At 43.3% G+C, this 12,887-nt stretch overlaps 1 protein-coding gene across 3 annotated transcripts in view; it reads right to left on the bottom strand.

Moving 5' to 3' along the window:
• Positions 1-12,887, bottom strand: part of ADAMTSL3 (ADAMTS like 3) — a 410,995-nt gene that overhangs the window by 178,123 nt on the left and 219,985 nt on the right. For all 3 annotated transcript variants that reach the window (XR_016217636.1, XM_008275279.5, XM_089309514.1), the window contains exon 10: positions 449-560. Coding sequence is in view for 2 of the 3 variants with exons in the window: in XM_008275279.5 (XP_008273501.3) it covers positions 449-560 (112 nt within the window). In the remaining variant the exon portion in view is untranslated. The remainder of the gene's footprint in view (positions 1-448; positions 561-12,887) is intronic.

The following is a 12,887-nucleotide window of genomic DNA, read 5'->3' as shown; positions in this document are numbered from 1 at the left end:
GTTGTGGCCATTTGGAGACTGAACCAGCGGATGGAAGATCACTCCCTCTGTAACTGGTTTTCAAATAAATAAATCTTTAAAAATACAAAAAAAAAAACCCAACATGTCCATGACCTGATCAGGTTGGGCAAGTTCTTCTGTCTTTCTGCTTCTCAGTTGTTTCATAGGAAATAAAAAGATAATGAATACTTGAAAGACAAGCAAGACAAGAAACGTGATAACACATGAGATGTTTCCAGCTTTTTAACTAAAAACACAAAATAAAATCCAGTTTTTTACCTAATCTTCTAGAATAGGGGTAAAGGCACATACACTCCAGGCTGCTAAGTAGGGGACCTGTGACTAGAAGTTTCTAACTGGTGAATCAACTTCAAAGTCAGCTTTGAAATGCACATGGTACTGTCTGATGCTCAGCTCTAAATATCCACGAACAAAGTCTGTTTCTCACCTCCTCCACATGTCACGGTGCAGGGAAAGAAGTCAGTTTGTCTCCACTGGTGACTGATGGGCTGGTAAAAGAAGAACTGGACCACGCTGTCTTTGGCCACAGTGTACCTGGTCTGGACAGAGAGAAACCTGATTACACATCTGCAGACAATGAGCTGGTGGCTGGTGCTTTCCACACCTTTCAAAAATAGGGTGATGGCCGGCGCCGCGGCTCACTAGGCTAATCCTCTGTCTTGCGGCGCCAGCACACCGGGTTCTAGTCCGGGTCGGGGCACCGGATTCTGTCCCGCTTGCCCCTCTTCCAGGCCAGCTCTCTGCTGTGGCCAGGGAGTGCAGTGGAGGATGGCCCAAGTACTTGGGCCCTGCACCCCATGGGAGACCAGGAGAACCACCTGGCTCCTGCCATCGGATCAGCGCGGTGCGCCAGCCACAGCGTGCCGGCTGCGGCGGCCATTGGAGGGTGAACCAACGGCAAAGGAAGACCTTTCTCTCTGTCTCTCTCTCTCACTGTCCACTCTGCCTGTCAAAAAAAAAAAAAAATCAAAAATAAGGTGAATATTCTCCACCTCTGTAGACAGCCCTGGACCAATCACAAACAACTATGCTGCATGGGTATTACAAGTATTTAAGATGGGAGGACATTTTATTTAGCTTTGTCATAAATGGGCACTCAGATGGCCTTCAGCAAAATTCTTTGGAGTAAGTTTCCAGATAATTCCATGCATGTTAATGGTTCACAAAATGTAGGAGGGCTTTTTTTTTTTTTTTTTTTTTTTGGCTTCGTCTAGTTAACATTTTTTTTTCCTCCCAAAACACTTGACTTTGATGTCCCTGACAACAAGGACTGAGACTTTATGTAGGGTTGCTCACAGAAACTCAACCCAAGGGTACAAATATTGACACAGGAACATTCAAGCTTCTAAACTGGAAGGGCGGGGCACTGCTCAGAGTGGATTCTCACTCAGAGACAGAGGTCGATTTAGTTTCAGGTGGTTTTACTCAAGCACAAGTTCTCTGCCTCCTTCTTCCTTTTCTTCCCTAGTGATTGAATGATGCATGAACTAAGGAAAAACTCCCAGAATGCAGCACAAAGAAAGGAAAAGAGAAGACAAAGGTTAAGCCCATAGTGCATAGTCCAAGGAACACCATCACACATATGAAATTCTAAATCAGACACATGACGATTGCTAAGAGGGGCTGGCAATGAGGCACAGCAGATTAAGCTGCCTTCTGGGATGCTGGCATCCCATATGAGTCCTGGTTCAAGTCCCGGCTGCTCCATTTCCAATTCAGCTCCCTGCTAATGCGCCTGGGAAAGCAGCAGAAGATGGCCCAAGTAGTTGGGCCCTTGCCACCCTCATAGAAGACCTGGATGGAGTTCCTGGCTTCTGTCTTTGGACTGGCCCAGTCCCTTACTGTTGTGGGCATTTGGACAGTGAACCATTGGATGGAAGATCTCTCTCTGTCTCTCTTTCTCTTTCAAATACATAAATAAATAAATCTTTAATTATGAACAGATATTTAAAGAACTACAAAAATAAACAAATTCTAAAATTAGCACAAAGAAGAAATTATTATCTATGGAAGAGTGAAAATCAGATTGATATCAGATTCCTTATCAGTATTATGGAATGCATGAAAATAAAACCACACCTTCAAAGTGATGAGGGTCAAGACTTTTGGATCTTTGGGCCAGTGTTGTGGTATAGCAGGTAAATCTACCACCTGTGACACCAGAATCCTGTATGGGCACCAGTGCATGTCCTAGCTGCTCCACTTCTGATCCAGCTCCCTGCTAATGGCCAAAAAAGCAGCAAAAGATGATCCAAGTGCTTGGGCCCTGCCATCCAAATGAAGCTCCTGGATCTTGGCTTCAGCCTGGCCCAGCCTCAGCTGTTGCAGCCATCTGGAGAGTGATCTGGTAGATAGAAGATCTCTCTCTGTTTCTGTCTCTGTCTCCTCTCTCTCTCTCTCTCTCTCTCTCTCTCTCTCTCTTTATCTCTCTCTCTCTCTCTCTGTAATTCTGACTTTCAAATAAATAATTTTTTTTTAAAAGGACAATTTAAAAAAAGGAATTTTGGATCTAGGATGACATAACCAAGTGATTCATCAATAATCCATGATCAATATCAACCTATAATCAAACAACCAATTAGCAATCAGTAAAATAAAGATTTTATCAGACACAAAGGTATCTGTAAAATTTTGCCACTAGGAGATACTGGGAAACAAAAAACAGAAAAAACTACTAAAGGATGCACAGAACAGAAACCAATATAAATTTAAAAGAAAATAGATGCAAGAAGAAATGCTGATGAAATAAATCAGCAAAGCTTACAAATGAATCCAAACAAGCACTGACTGAAAATAATATTTGGATATACTTGCTATGAAATTATGCAGAAATTCCAGACATGAGATGTATGTGTGTGTGTAGGGAGGCAGGCAAGACCAGGGTTATGGTGACAACACTGGTTTCCAGAGGTAGAGCACAATGCTAAAGAACTTGGCTTCTGACTATGACAGAATGCCTCACTGTTTTTTTCTTTTTTTGGACAGGCAGAGTTAGACAGTGAGAGAGAGAGACAGAGAGAAAGGTCTTCCTTTTCCCATTGGTTCACCCCTCAAATGGCTGCTACCGCCAGCAGGCTGAGCCGATCCAAAGCCAGGAGCCAGGTGCTTCTCCTGGTCTCCCATGTGGGCTCAGGGCCCAAGCACTTGGGCCATCCTCCACTGCACTCCTGGGCCACAGCAGAGAGCTGGCCTGGAAGAGGAGCAACTGGGACAGAATCCAGTGCCCCAACTGGGACTAGAACCTGGGATGCCGGTGCCGCAGGCGGAGGATTAGCCTAGTGAGCTGCGGCGTCAGCCAAGAATGCCTCATTTTTTTGACTTTTTTTTTTTTTTTTGAACAGGCAGAGTGGATAGTGAGAGAGAAAGACGGAGAGAAAGGTCTTCCTTTTGCCGTTGGTTCACCCTCCAATGGCCGCCACGGATGGCGCGCTGTGGCCAGCGCACCACGCTGATCCGAAGGCAGGAGCCAGGTGGTTCTCCTGGTCTCCCATGGGGTGCAGGGCCCAAGCACTTGGGCCATCCTCCACTGCACTCCTGGACCACAGCAGAGAGCTGGCCTGGAAGAGGGGCAACTGGGACAGAATCTGGCGCCCCGACCGGGACTAGAACCTGGTGTTCCGGCGCCGCTAGGCGGAGGATTAGCCTAGTGAGCCGCAGCGCTGGCCAGAATGCCTCACTTTTGATAAACCCTTCCCATGAGAATCAGTAAAAGCGTTGCATAGAATATTGTGAAATGCATGTTAGGGCATCAGAGAATCACCGTGCTCATGAGGGTTTGCAGGGCCGGGATCTGAGACACAAAGGAAGCCCAGAAATCTGAGCACACATTTGGTACAGCTCTGGCAGCACCTTTTCCCTCGCCACACTCTCCAGTGTGCTAGTGGTTCCTGGAGGCTGAGAACCCGAGTCGACCTGGCACCAGACCCAAGGGACCGGAGCAAAAGTTGGAGCTCAGGCTTGCCAAGGTGCGGGGTGTCAGGAAACACCCCAGGCCCTCATCTGGAATCCCACAAGGCTCTAAGCTATGGATAAAAGTCAGCTGGAAATCAATCAGCTTTCAGAGGTAAAGAAGCCTGCACTCAAATTATTTCACAATTCCTTATTGGATAAAGGTGATTGGCTTGTGACTTAGCTGTCTTCTAGAAGAAAAACATTCTAGTTCCAAATTATATCTATAATCTCTCATGTCTAACACACAGTACGGACTTTAAAACTAATTAGGAAGGGCTGGTGCTGTGGCATAATGGATAAAGCCACCATCTGCAGTGCCAGCATCCAATGTGGGCACCAGTTCAAGTCCTGGCTGCTCCACTTCCGACCCAGCTCTCTGCTGTGGCCTGGGAAAGCACTAGAAGAAGTCCTTGGGTCCCTGCACCCTGTGGGAGACCCAGAGGAAACTCCTGGCTCCTGGCTTCGAATCGGCCCAGCTCCAGCCATTGTGACCATCTGGGTAATGAATCATCAAGTGGAGGAACCTACCTCTGCCTTTCTGTGACTCTGCCTTCCAAATAAGTAATAATCTTTAAAAAAACCAATTAGGCAGGGGAAGTGGTTACCCTAACAGTTCAGATGCCCACATCCCACACTGGAGTACCTGGGTTCAATATCTGGCTCCAGCTCTTGACTCCAGCTTCCTACCCTGGGAAGCAACACTGGTAGCTCAGGTAATCGAGTCCTTCTTACCCAAATGGGAGATTGGAATTGTGTTCCTGGATCCTGGCTTCAGCCCTAGCCTTGCCCTGGCCATGTGGGCATTTGGGGAGTGAACCAGTAGATGAGAGATCTCAGTATCTCTCTCTCTCTCTCTCTTTCTCTCTCCCCCTCTACTCCCATCTCTGTGTGTGTGTGCACACCTTTTGAATAAATAATAAAAATGAAGTTTACAGAAAAAATGTAAACCAACAAAAAGTGAAAATCATACATGCTAAACATAATTACAGGAAATATAGATACTGACATTATGGTTACATAAAAATTTAAGCATATCACAGCTACCTCCTGTAGCCCCAACATTGCTCAATTCTTATTTATCTCTGCAGTGGCTTAGCAACACCTATATGCCTTGGATTATGAATTTTAGTAATCTTGGAATAAATACTATGATCAAAATGTTTAAGAAATCAAATAAGAGTAGAATTTCACTAGAAACAGAGAAGTTGTAATAAAAGTAAAACAGAAATTCTAGAAATAAAATACAATAATTTAGATCAATATATCAACACCATATTGATCTATTATATTATTAATAGTAATTAGAGTGGAGTTTGATGAATATTTTCCCAAAGAGCCACACAGTAAAGATTTTAGGTTTTCAGACTACATGGCCTCTGCTGTAATTAGTCACCTCTGCTAATGCAATGCAAAAGAGGCCATAGACTTATGTAAACAAAAGGGTGCAGCTGTGACTCAATAAATCTTTATTTGTAAAATCAGGTGATCAGTTTGATGGCCTATCATATGCTGATCTGTGAATTAGGCATACCTGAGCACAAAATCAGCAAAATGACAGATAAGAAAAAAGTGGAAAATATACATTTGGTATAAAGGTAAACGTACAATTGCATCCCTAGAAATAGAAAATAAATAAAATAGGATAGAAGCCATATCTCAAAGAGGAAATAAGAGAATCATCCAAAACTGATGGTGGATATCAAGCCACAGACTCATGGGTACTATGGATCTCAAACTGAAGAGTCATAATTACATTGCAGTCACATCAGTGAAGACCAAAAACAAAGAGAATACACTTAAAAGCAGATGGAGAAAAAGGACACATTACCTTCTAAGGAACAAGAATAAGATTGACAGCTGACTTCTCATCAGAATAAATGGAAGCCAGAAGACAATGGAGAGAGATCTTCAAAGTGCTGAAAGAAAATAGTTCACAGTGACAAAAGGGTCAGCTCACTAGGAAGATGCAGGATTCTAAATGTGAGTGACCTAACAACCAGGTTTCAGAATACATGGTGCAAAATCCATGGTTAAGGTGGTGTTGGGGCTGGTGCTGTGGCGTGGTGGGTTAACCACCCACCTGCAGCACCTGCATCCCATATGGGCACTGGTTTGAGTCCTGGCTGCTCCACTTCCAATTCAGTTCCCTGCTGAGGGCCTGGGAAAGCAGTGGAAGATGGCTTGGTTGTTTGGGCCCCCACACCCACGCGGGGGACCTGGAAGAAGCTCCTGGCTCCTGGCTTTGGACAGGCCCAGCTCCTGGCATTGGGGCCACTGGGGGAGTGAACCAGTGAATGGAAGTTCTCTCTCTCTCTGTAACTGTACCTCTCAAGTAAATAAATAAATCTTAAAAAAAAAAGTGGTGTTGTTAGCACGTTTCTCGTGGTAACTAATGGAAGTATCAGACAAGGGGCACTGTGGCTTGGTGGGTAAAGCCACCTCCTGCAGTGCTGACATCCCATATGGGTGCCAGTTCAAGTCCCGGCTGCTCCTCTTCTGATCTAGCTGTCTGCTATGGCCTGAGAAAGCAGTGGAGGATGGCCCAGGTCCTTGGGCCCCTGTACCCATGTGGGAGACCTGGAAGAAGCTCCTGGCTCCTGGCTTCAGATCATCTCGGCTCCAGCTGTTGCAGCCATTTAGAGAGTGAACCAGTGGATGGAAGACTTCTCTCTGTCTCTCCCTCTTTCTATCTTAACTCTATCTTTCAAATAAATAAATAATCAAAAAGAAAGATCAGACAAAAGTCAGGAAAGTTGTAACCTGAATATCACAATTAATAAATATGACTTATTTTCATTTGTATATCATTGCATCCAATAGGTAAAGATTACATATCACATTCTTCCAAAATTTGCAATATTTTGAATCCAAAATCAAATGTTATAAGTTTTAAAAGACTGAAATAATATAGTATATCTTTGATTGCAATAGATTAAGCTATAAAAATACATTATAAAAGACAACTGGAAAAATCCAACATTCTTAAATGTTACATTTCTAAATAACTCACAAGTTAAAACATATATCATTAAGAAAATTACAAAATAATCTCACTGAGAGATGAAAGAAAACATATCAAACCATGTGACACTAAATATAGACATTTTGAGGTAAATTTAAAGATTTAAATGCATATGTAATAAAGAAATAAGGATGAAAATAAAATCAATGATGTGAACATCACCTCAAAAAAAGTTATAAAAATCAGCATATTGAATCCAGAGAAAGTAGCAGGCTGGAGATGGCAAAGATGAAAGCAAACATTATTGATGTTGAAATAAAACTACATTAAAAACAGTCTTTACAAAGTCAATAGCTGCGAAAAGTATAACAAATTTGATAGCCCTCCAACACGAGTGACCAAGGAAAGGAGAGTAGGCACTAATGGCCACCATCAGCAATGTGAAAGTGGACTCACTATATAATGATTATAACTATAGAATACACAATAGGGAACATTATGGCAAAGACTTTTAAAAAGCCTGTTGAAATAGACAAATTTCTTTAAATAAAACTGACACATGATGAAATAAGAAAATATGGCCGGCACCGCGGCTCACTAGGCTAATCCTCCACCTGTGGTGCCAGCACCCTGGGTTCTAGTCCTGGTTGGGGTGCCAGTCCATTCCCGGTTGCACCTCTTCCAGGCCAGCTCTCTGCTGTGGCCCGGGAAGGCAGTGGAGGATAGCTCAAGTGCTTGGGCCCTGCACCCGCGTGGGAGACCAGGAGGAAGTACCTGGCTTCGGATCGGCACAGCACGCCAGCCAAGGCAGCCATTTGGGGGGTGAACCAATGGAAAAAGGGAGACCTTTCTGTCTGTCTCTTTCTCTCACTGTCTAACTCTGCCTGTCAAAAAAAAAAAAAAAAAAGGAAATAAGAAAATATGAAGAATGCTCTATCTTTTAAAGACAAGGCATAATTCTAAAAATTCCTTGGTGAACATTTCCAAACATGTAAAGACTAAAGAACATTCTATGCAAACTATTTTAGAAAATGAGAAAAGAGAGAGAACCTCTCAACTTCTTTTAAAAAATCAGTATAAAATCCATACCAAGATATGAAAAGGGCATTTCAAGGAAAATAAACACACAAAACTTCTCATGGACATAAATAGGAAAAAATTTAAATAAATCAATTTAAAATCACATCTAGTAATATGTAAAAGGGTATACATTTTGATAAAACATAAAATAAATACTGCCAAGAAATTCTAATAAAAAAGGATAATGAACAAGTTGGATCTATTACAGGAAGGTATGGTTAGCTAACTATTTGAAGAAAAATCATTACAATGTATTCCATGAAAATAGAAAATAGAGCAAACCACAGGACCACCTCACAAGATGAGAAAAAGCATTTGATAAAGTTGTGCACTTATACCGTGCGTGAGAACAAAGTGAACTAGAGGAACAAAATTTCTCTCATCAGATAAAGAATCTACGAGAGTGTACAGCCAATGTACCTAACGGGGAATCATGGACAGCTCTGCCCTGAAATGAGAAGCGTGGCAAGACCCACGGCTGCCTCCCTCCACTCAGCACTGAACCAGAGGTCCCCAATAACGCAGCGTATCAGGAAAAAATGCATATGATGACTGCAAACAAAGGGAAAGAAAACGGTCACTATTTGCAGATGTCACAAGTGTGTGTGTATGTGTGTGTGTTCTAGAAGAATCCACAAACTGCAACCAGTAGTATTTATAGGTGAATACAGCAGGAGTGAAATGGCAACACACAAAAAGCAATTTGCCTTCCAGCCTCCAGCAACACACTAGAGAAAGGAAATAAAGATACTATTTACGGCCGGCGCCGCAGCTCACTAGGCTAATCCTCTGCCTTGTGGCGCCGGCACACCGGGTTCTAGTCCCAGTCAGGGCGCCGGATTCTGTCCCGGTTGCCCCTCTTCCAGGCCAGCTCTCTGCTGTGGCCAGGGAAGTGCAGTGGAGGATGGCCTAAGTGCCTGGGTCCTGCACCCCATGGGAGACCAGGATAAGTACCTGGCTCCTGCCATCGGATCAGCGCAGTGCGGCGGCCATTGGAGGGTGAACCAACGGCAAAGGAAGACCTTTCTCTCTGTCTCTCTCTCTCACTGTCCACTCTGCCTGTCAAAAAATAAAAAATAAATAAAAAAAGATACTATTTACAACATCAAAATAACAAACACTAGGGAATAAATCTGAAAAAAGATAAGCAAGACATACATTAAAAATTGTAAATGTTGAAGGAAACTTTATTCTTATTTTTTAAAAATATTTATTTATTTGAAAGAGTTACAGAGAGAAGTAGAGACAGAGACAGAGAGATCTTCCATTCACTCCCCAAATTGCCACAAAGGCAGGAGCTGGAGCCATCTGAAGCCAGGAGCCTGGAGCTTCTTCCGAGTCTCCCAAATGAGTGCAGAGGCCCAAGGACTTGGGCCATCTTCTGCTGTTTTCCTAGGCACATTAGCAGGGAGCTGGATTGGAAGTGGAGCAGCCGGGACTTGAATTGGCACCCACAGGGGATGCTGGCACTGCAGGCGGCAGCTTTACAAGCTATTGCTCAGTGTCAGCCTCTTGAGGGAAATTTTAAAAGAGCTAAACAAATTTATGGTCCTACCGTATTTATGGATGGGAAGACTCAGTACTGGTAAAGTGTCAGTTTTCCACAAATTGATCTATGTATTCAATTCCAATCAAAATCCAGAAGAATTTTATAAAAACTGACAAGCTGATTTCACTATTGATACAGAAATGCAGAGTCAAGAATAGCCAAGATAATCTTCAAGAAAAAAGCTGAAGAACTTATGCTGCCACATACTGAAACTTAGTAATACTACAGCAGATAAATCACAATGGTACTGCCACAAATTTGTCAATGAGACAAAGCAGAGTCCATAGAAACACCCACGTTGCGGTCAGTAGATTTAGGACAAATAGAGTAAGTGCTGTCCTTCACCCAGTGGCTCTTAGTCAACTAGAGAGTCATGTGGAAGAAAAACAGTGATCCGACTTCACCACATGTACAAAAATAAATTCTCAGCGCATTGCAGGTCTCGGTGTGAAAGGAAAAACCATAAGGCTCGCAGAAGCAACCACAGAAGATCATCTTCATGACTTCGGATGAGACCATGATTCCTCAACCAGGACACAAACAGCACTAAGCATAATTAGAGACTGATACAAACCAAAACGAACGTGGCCTACACTGGCCTCCTTACTTGAGTGATAAAGTTCGGTCATGCAGGGTTAACTCTAGCCTCACCTGATGTATAAACAAACTTTTATTTAACCTATGAGTACACCCTTGTCAGTAAACAACCACAGCTCAGCCAATCACAACAGCCAAGCTTCAGCCAGTCTCAGTTGGCCTAGCCATCAATCAGACCATGTTCATGGAAGGCAAGCACTGACCATAGCCAATGTCCCTTCCTTTCCTCTGCTGTTACTACAACCTGTACAGGCGCTGGGATGAGGTATTCTGACCCATTGTCCATCTACAATGCTGCCCAGTGCTCGAACCATTTTTTTTTTTTTTTTTGCTCAAGTTAAATTTGTTAAATTCAGCTGGTCTCAGCTTTTCTTTACACAAACACTACAGTAGAATTAAGAATTTTGCATAGAGTCCTAAGTGGAAAAATAATGAAAATAAGACGAATGAAGAAACTGGCTTTGGAAGCTAAAAATAGAACACCAAAATAAACTCATATAAAGGTGAATAAAAATTTAGGGGCCAGTGTTGTGGTGCAGTGGGTTAAGCCAATGTTCCCAATACTGGCATTGCATACTGGAGTGTTGATTTGTGTCTTGGCTGTTTCACTCGGATCCAGTTCCTCGTTAATGTGCCTGGGAAGGCAGTAGAGGCTGGCCCAAGAACCTGGGTCTCTGCCTTGGATGACCTGGATGGAGTTCCTGGCTCCTGGCTTTGGCCTGGCCCAGCCTTGGCTGTTACAGCCATTTGGCTAGAGAGCAAGTGGAAAGAAGAGCTCTCTATCTCTCTTTTTCTCTCTCACTTTGTCAATCTGCCTTTCAAATCTCTTTAAAATTTTTCATTTGAAAAGAATTTAAAATAAAAAAAACTCTGAGAACTAATTGTCCAAACTAAAATGTAGCTCTTAGATGTCTCAGCCAAACAAAAGGAAAATTAGAGAAGGAATCAAGTAACAAGTTTAGGAATGAAAAGACATAATGATAGGTACCTCTGAGGTTGTTTAATGATAAGCAAACATTTTAAAAGTGAAGTTTGAAAAATTAGATGAACTGGACACTTCTTTAAAAAATGTAAATTGCAAAATTGGCTCAAAAAATAAACTAAAGAGAAACTGAAATGGTTTCCAAGTCCTCTCCATTACTACCACAAAGAAAAAGAAAAAAAAAAAAAAACACAAGAAAGAGAAGGGAAGGGAAGAAGGGAAGAAGGGGAGAAGGGTGGGAGGGAAGGAGGGAGGGGACAGGGAGAGAGGTGAGAAAGAGGTAACCCTCACTGTAGTCCTGTGCTGGCATCTGCTTCGTGGAAGACCCAGACAACTCCCCAGAGCATGGGTTGGAGTGGACGTGAGGCCCATTCCTTGTCGATGAGAGGTGGTAGCAGGTGCCCAGGGACGCTTCTGGGAAGAGCTCTCCTTGTTGAGGAGGTTCACAAGAAAGACCAAGGCCTGGCCGACTTCCCGACATTCTCTTACCTGCTGTGGCACCCGGACCCGTCCCCTTTACTCTCAGTGTGGGGCAGAGGCACACCAAGTTGCTTTAAACTCACGCCCATTAACCTCCAAGGAGTCTTTACGCTTCGGGTAAGCACAGGCATTTTCCCTCAAGTGTGTGTCCTTGCTCTTCAAGACACATAGTTCATGCTTCTTTCTCAGTCCTCAAACTTCCATCTCCTCCCTCATCCTCATCCATAACTGATAACCTTGCGATCCCTTTCATGAGCTAATACAAACAGGGAATGTGCAAGAAACTCCTGCACACCGTGCCCGGGAAATCCGTCCCTAGTGCATGGCTCCCCTCTGTGAGCATCTCCCGTCAGTGGAGAAGAGCCCAGGAGCCCTGACCAGTCAGCCAGGTCTTCACCAGCTGCCCATGGGGACCAGAGGTGACGAAGCCCAACAAGCACTTTGACAAGAAAAGGACATGGGAATCTGACCAGCCACTGCTTGCTGGTCCCAAATAATGTTTTCCTTTTTTTTTAAAGGTTTAATTTTTTTTTTTTGAAAGGGAGAAAGATATTTTCCATCCACTGGTTCACTCCCCAGATTACTGCAATGTGAGGGCTAAGCCAGGAGCCCAGAACTCCCATGCAGGTCTTCTAGGGCCTCTAGCACCTGGGTTACCTTCTGCTGTTTGCCCAGGTGCATTGACAGGGACTTGGAGGGGACGTGGACCAGCCAGGACTTGAACAAGGGCTCCACTACGGCATGCTGGTGTTACAAGTAGCTACTTAGCCTGCTGTGCCACAACCTCAATCCCCAAATATTTTTTTCCCATATGTACTTACAGCTGCCCTGTTAACAGTCATTTTTTCATATCTTAGTAGAAATGGTTGATTAATATGAGCAATAGATGAAGATAAAGTAAACTCCACTGCTGACTAAGGTTTTATATTACTTTGTTTTTGTGTTTTTTGTTGGTTTTATAAACTAGCAGAGAAAATAAATACTGAATTTTAGATCTTGAAAGGAAAACTTTAATTAAAAAAAAATAACTCCTTAGGTCAAAAGCTTCCTGGGGTTGGATCCTCACACAGCCCCCAAATGACTCCTCTGCATTTCAAAGTAAAAATGTCGGGATACCAAGGAGAAAAATGATAGGAAATCTGGTATGTGACCATGACATGGAGATGGATCAAATGCCACTTGCCCTAAGTCAACCATTTCTTCGTGGTCAGGAAGGAGGTGCTGTGTAAGGGCACATATGATCCTTTGGTCCTACAGTAAAGAAA

The sequence above is a fragment of the Oryctolagus cuniculus genome, chromosome 12 (genome assembly GCF_051225735.1).
Source record: "Oryctolagus cuniculus isolate XC-2025 breed Fujian yellow rabbit chromosome 12, ASM5122573v1, whole genome shotgun sequence".
Lineage (NCBI taxonomy): Eukaryota > Metazoa > Chordata > Mammalia > Lagomorpha > Leporidae > Oryctolagus > Oryctolagus cuniculus.
This window is presented reverse-complemented; position numbering and strand designations above follow the sequence as displayed.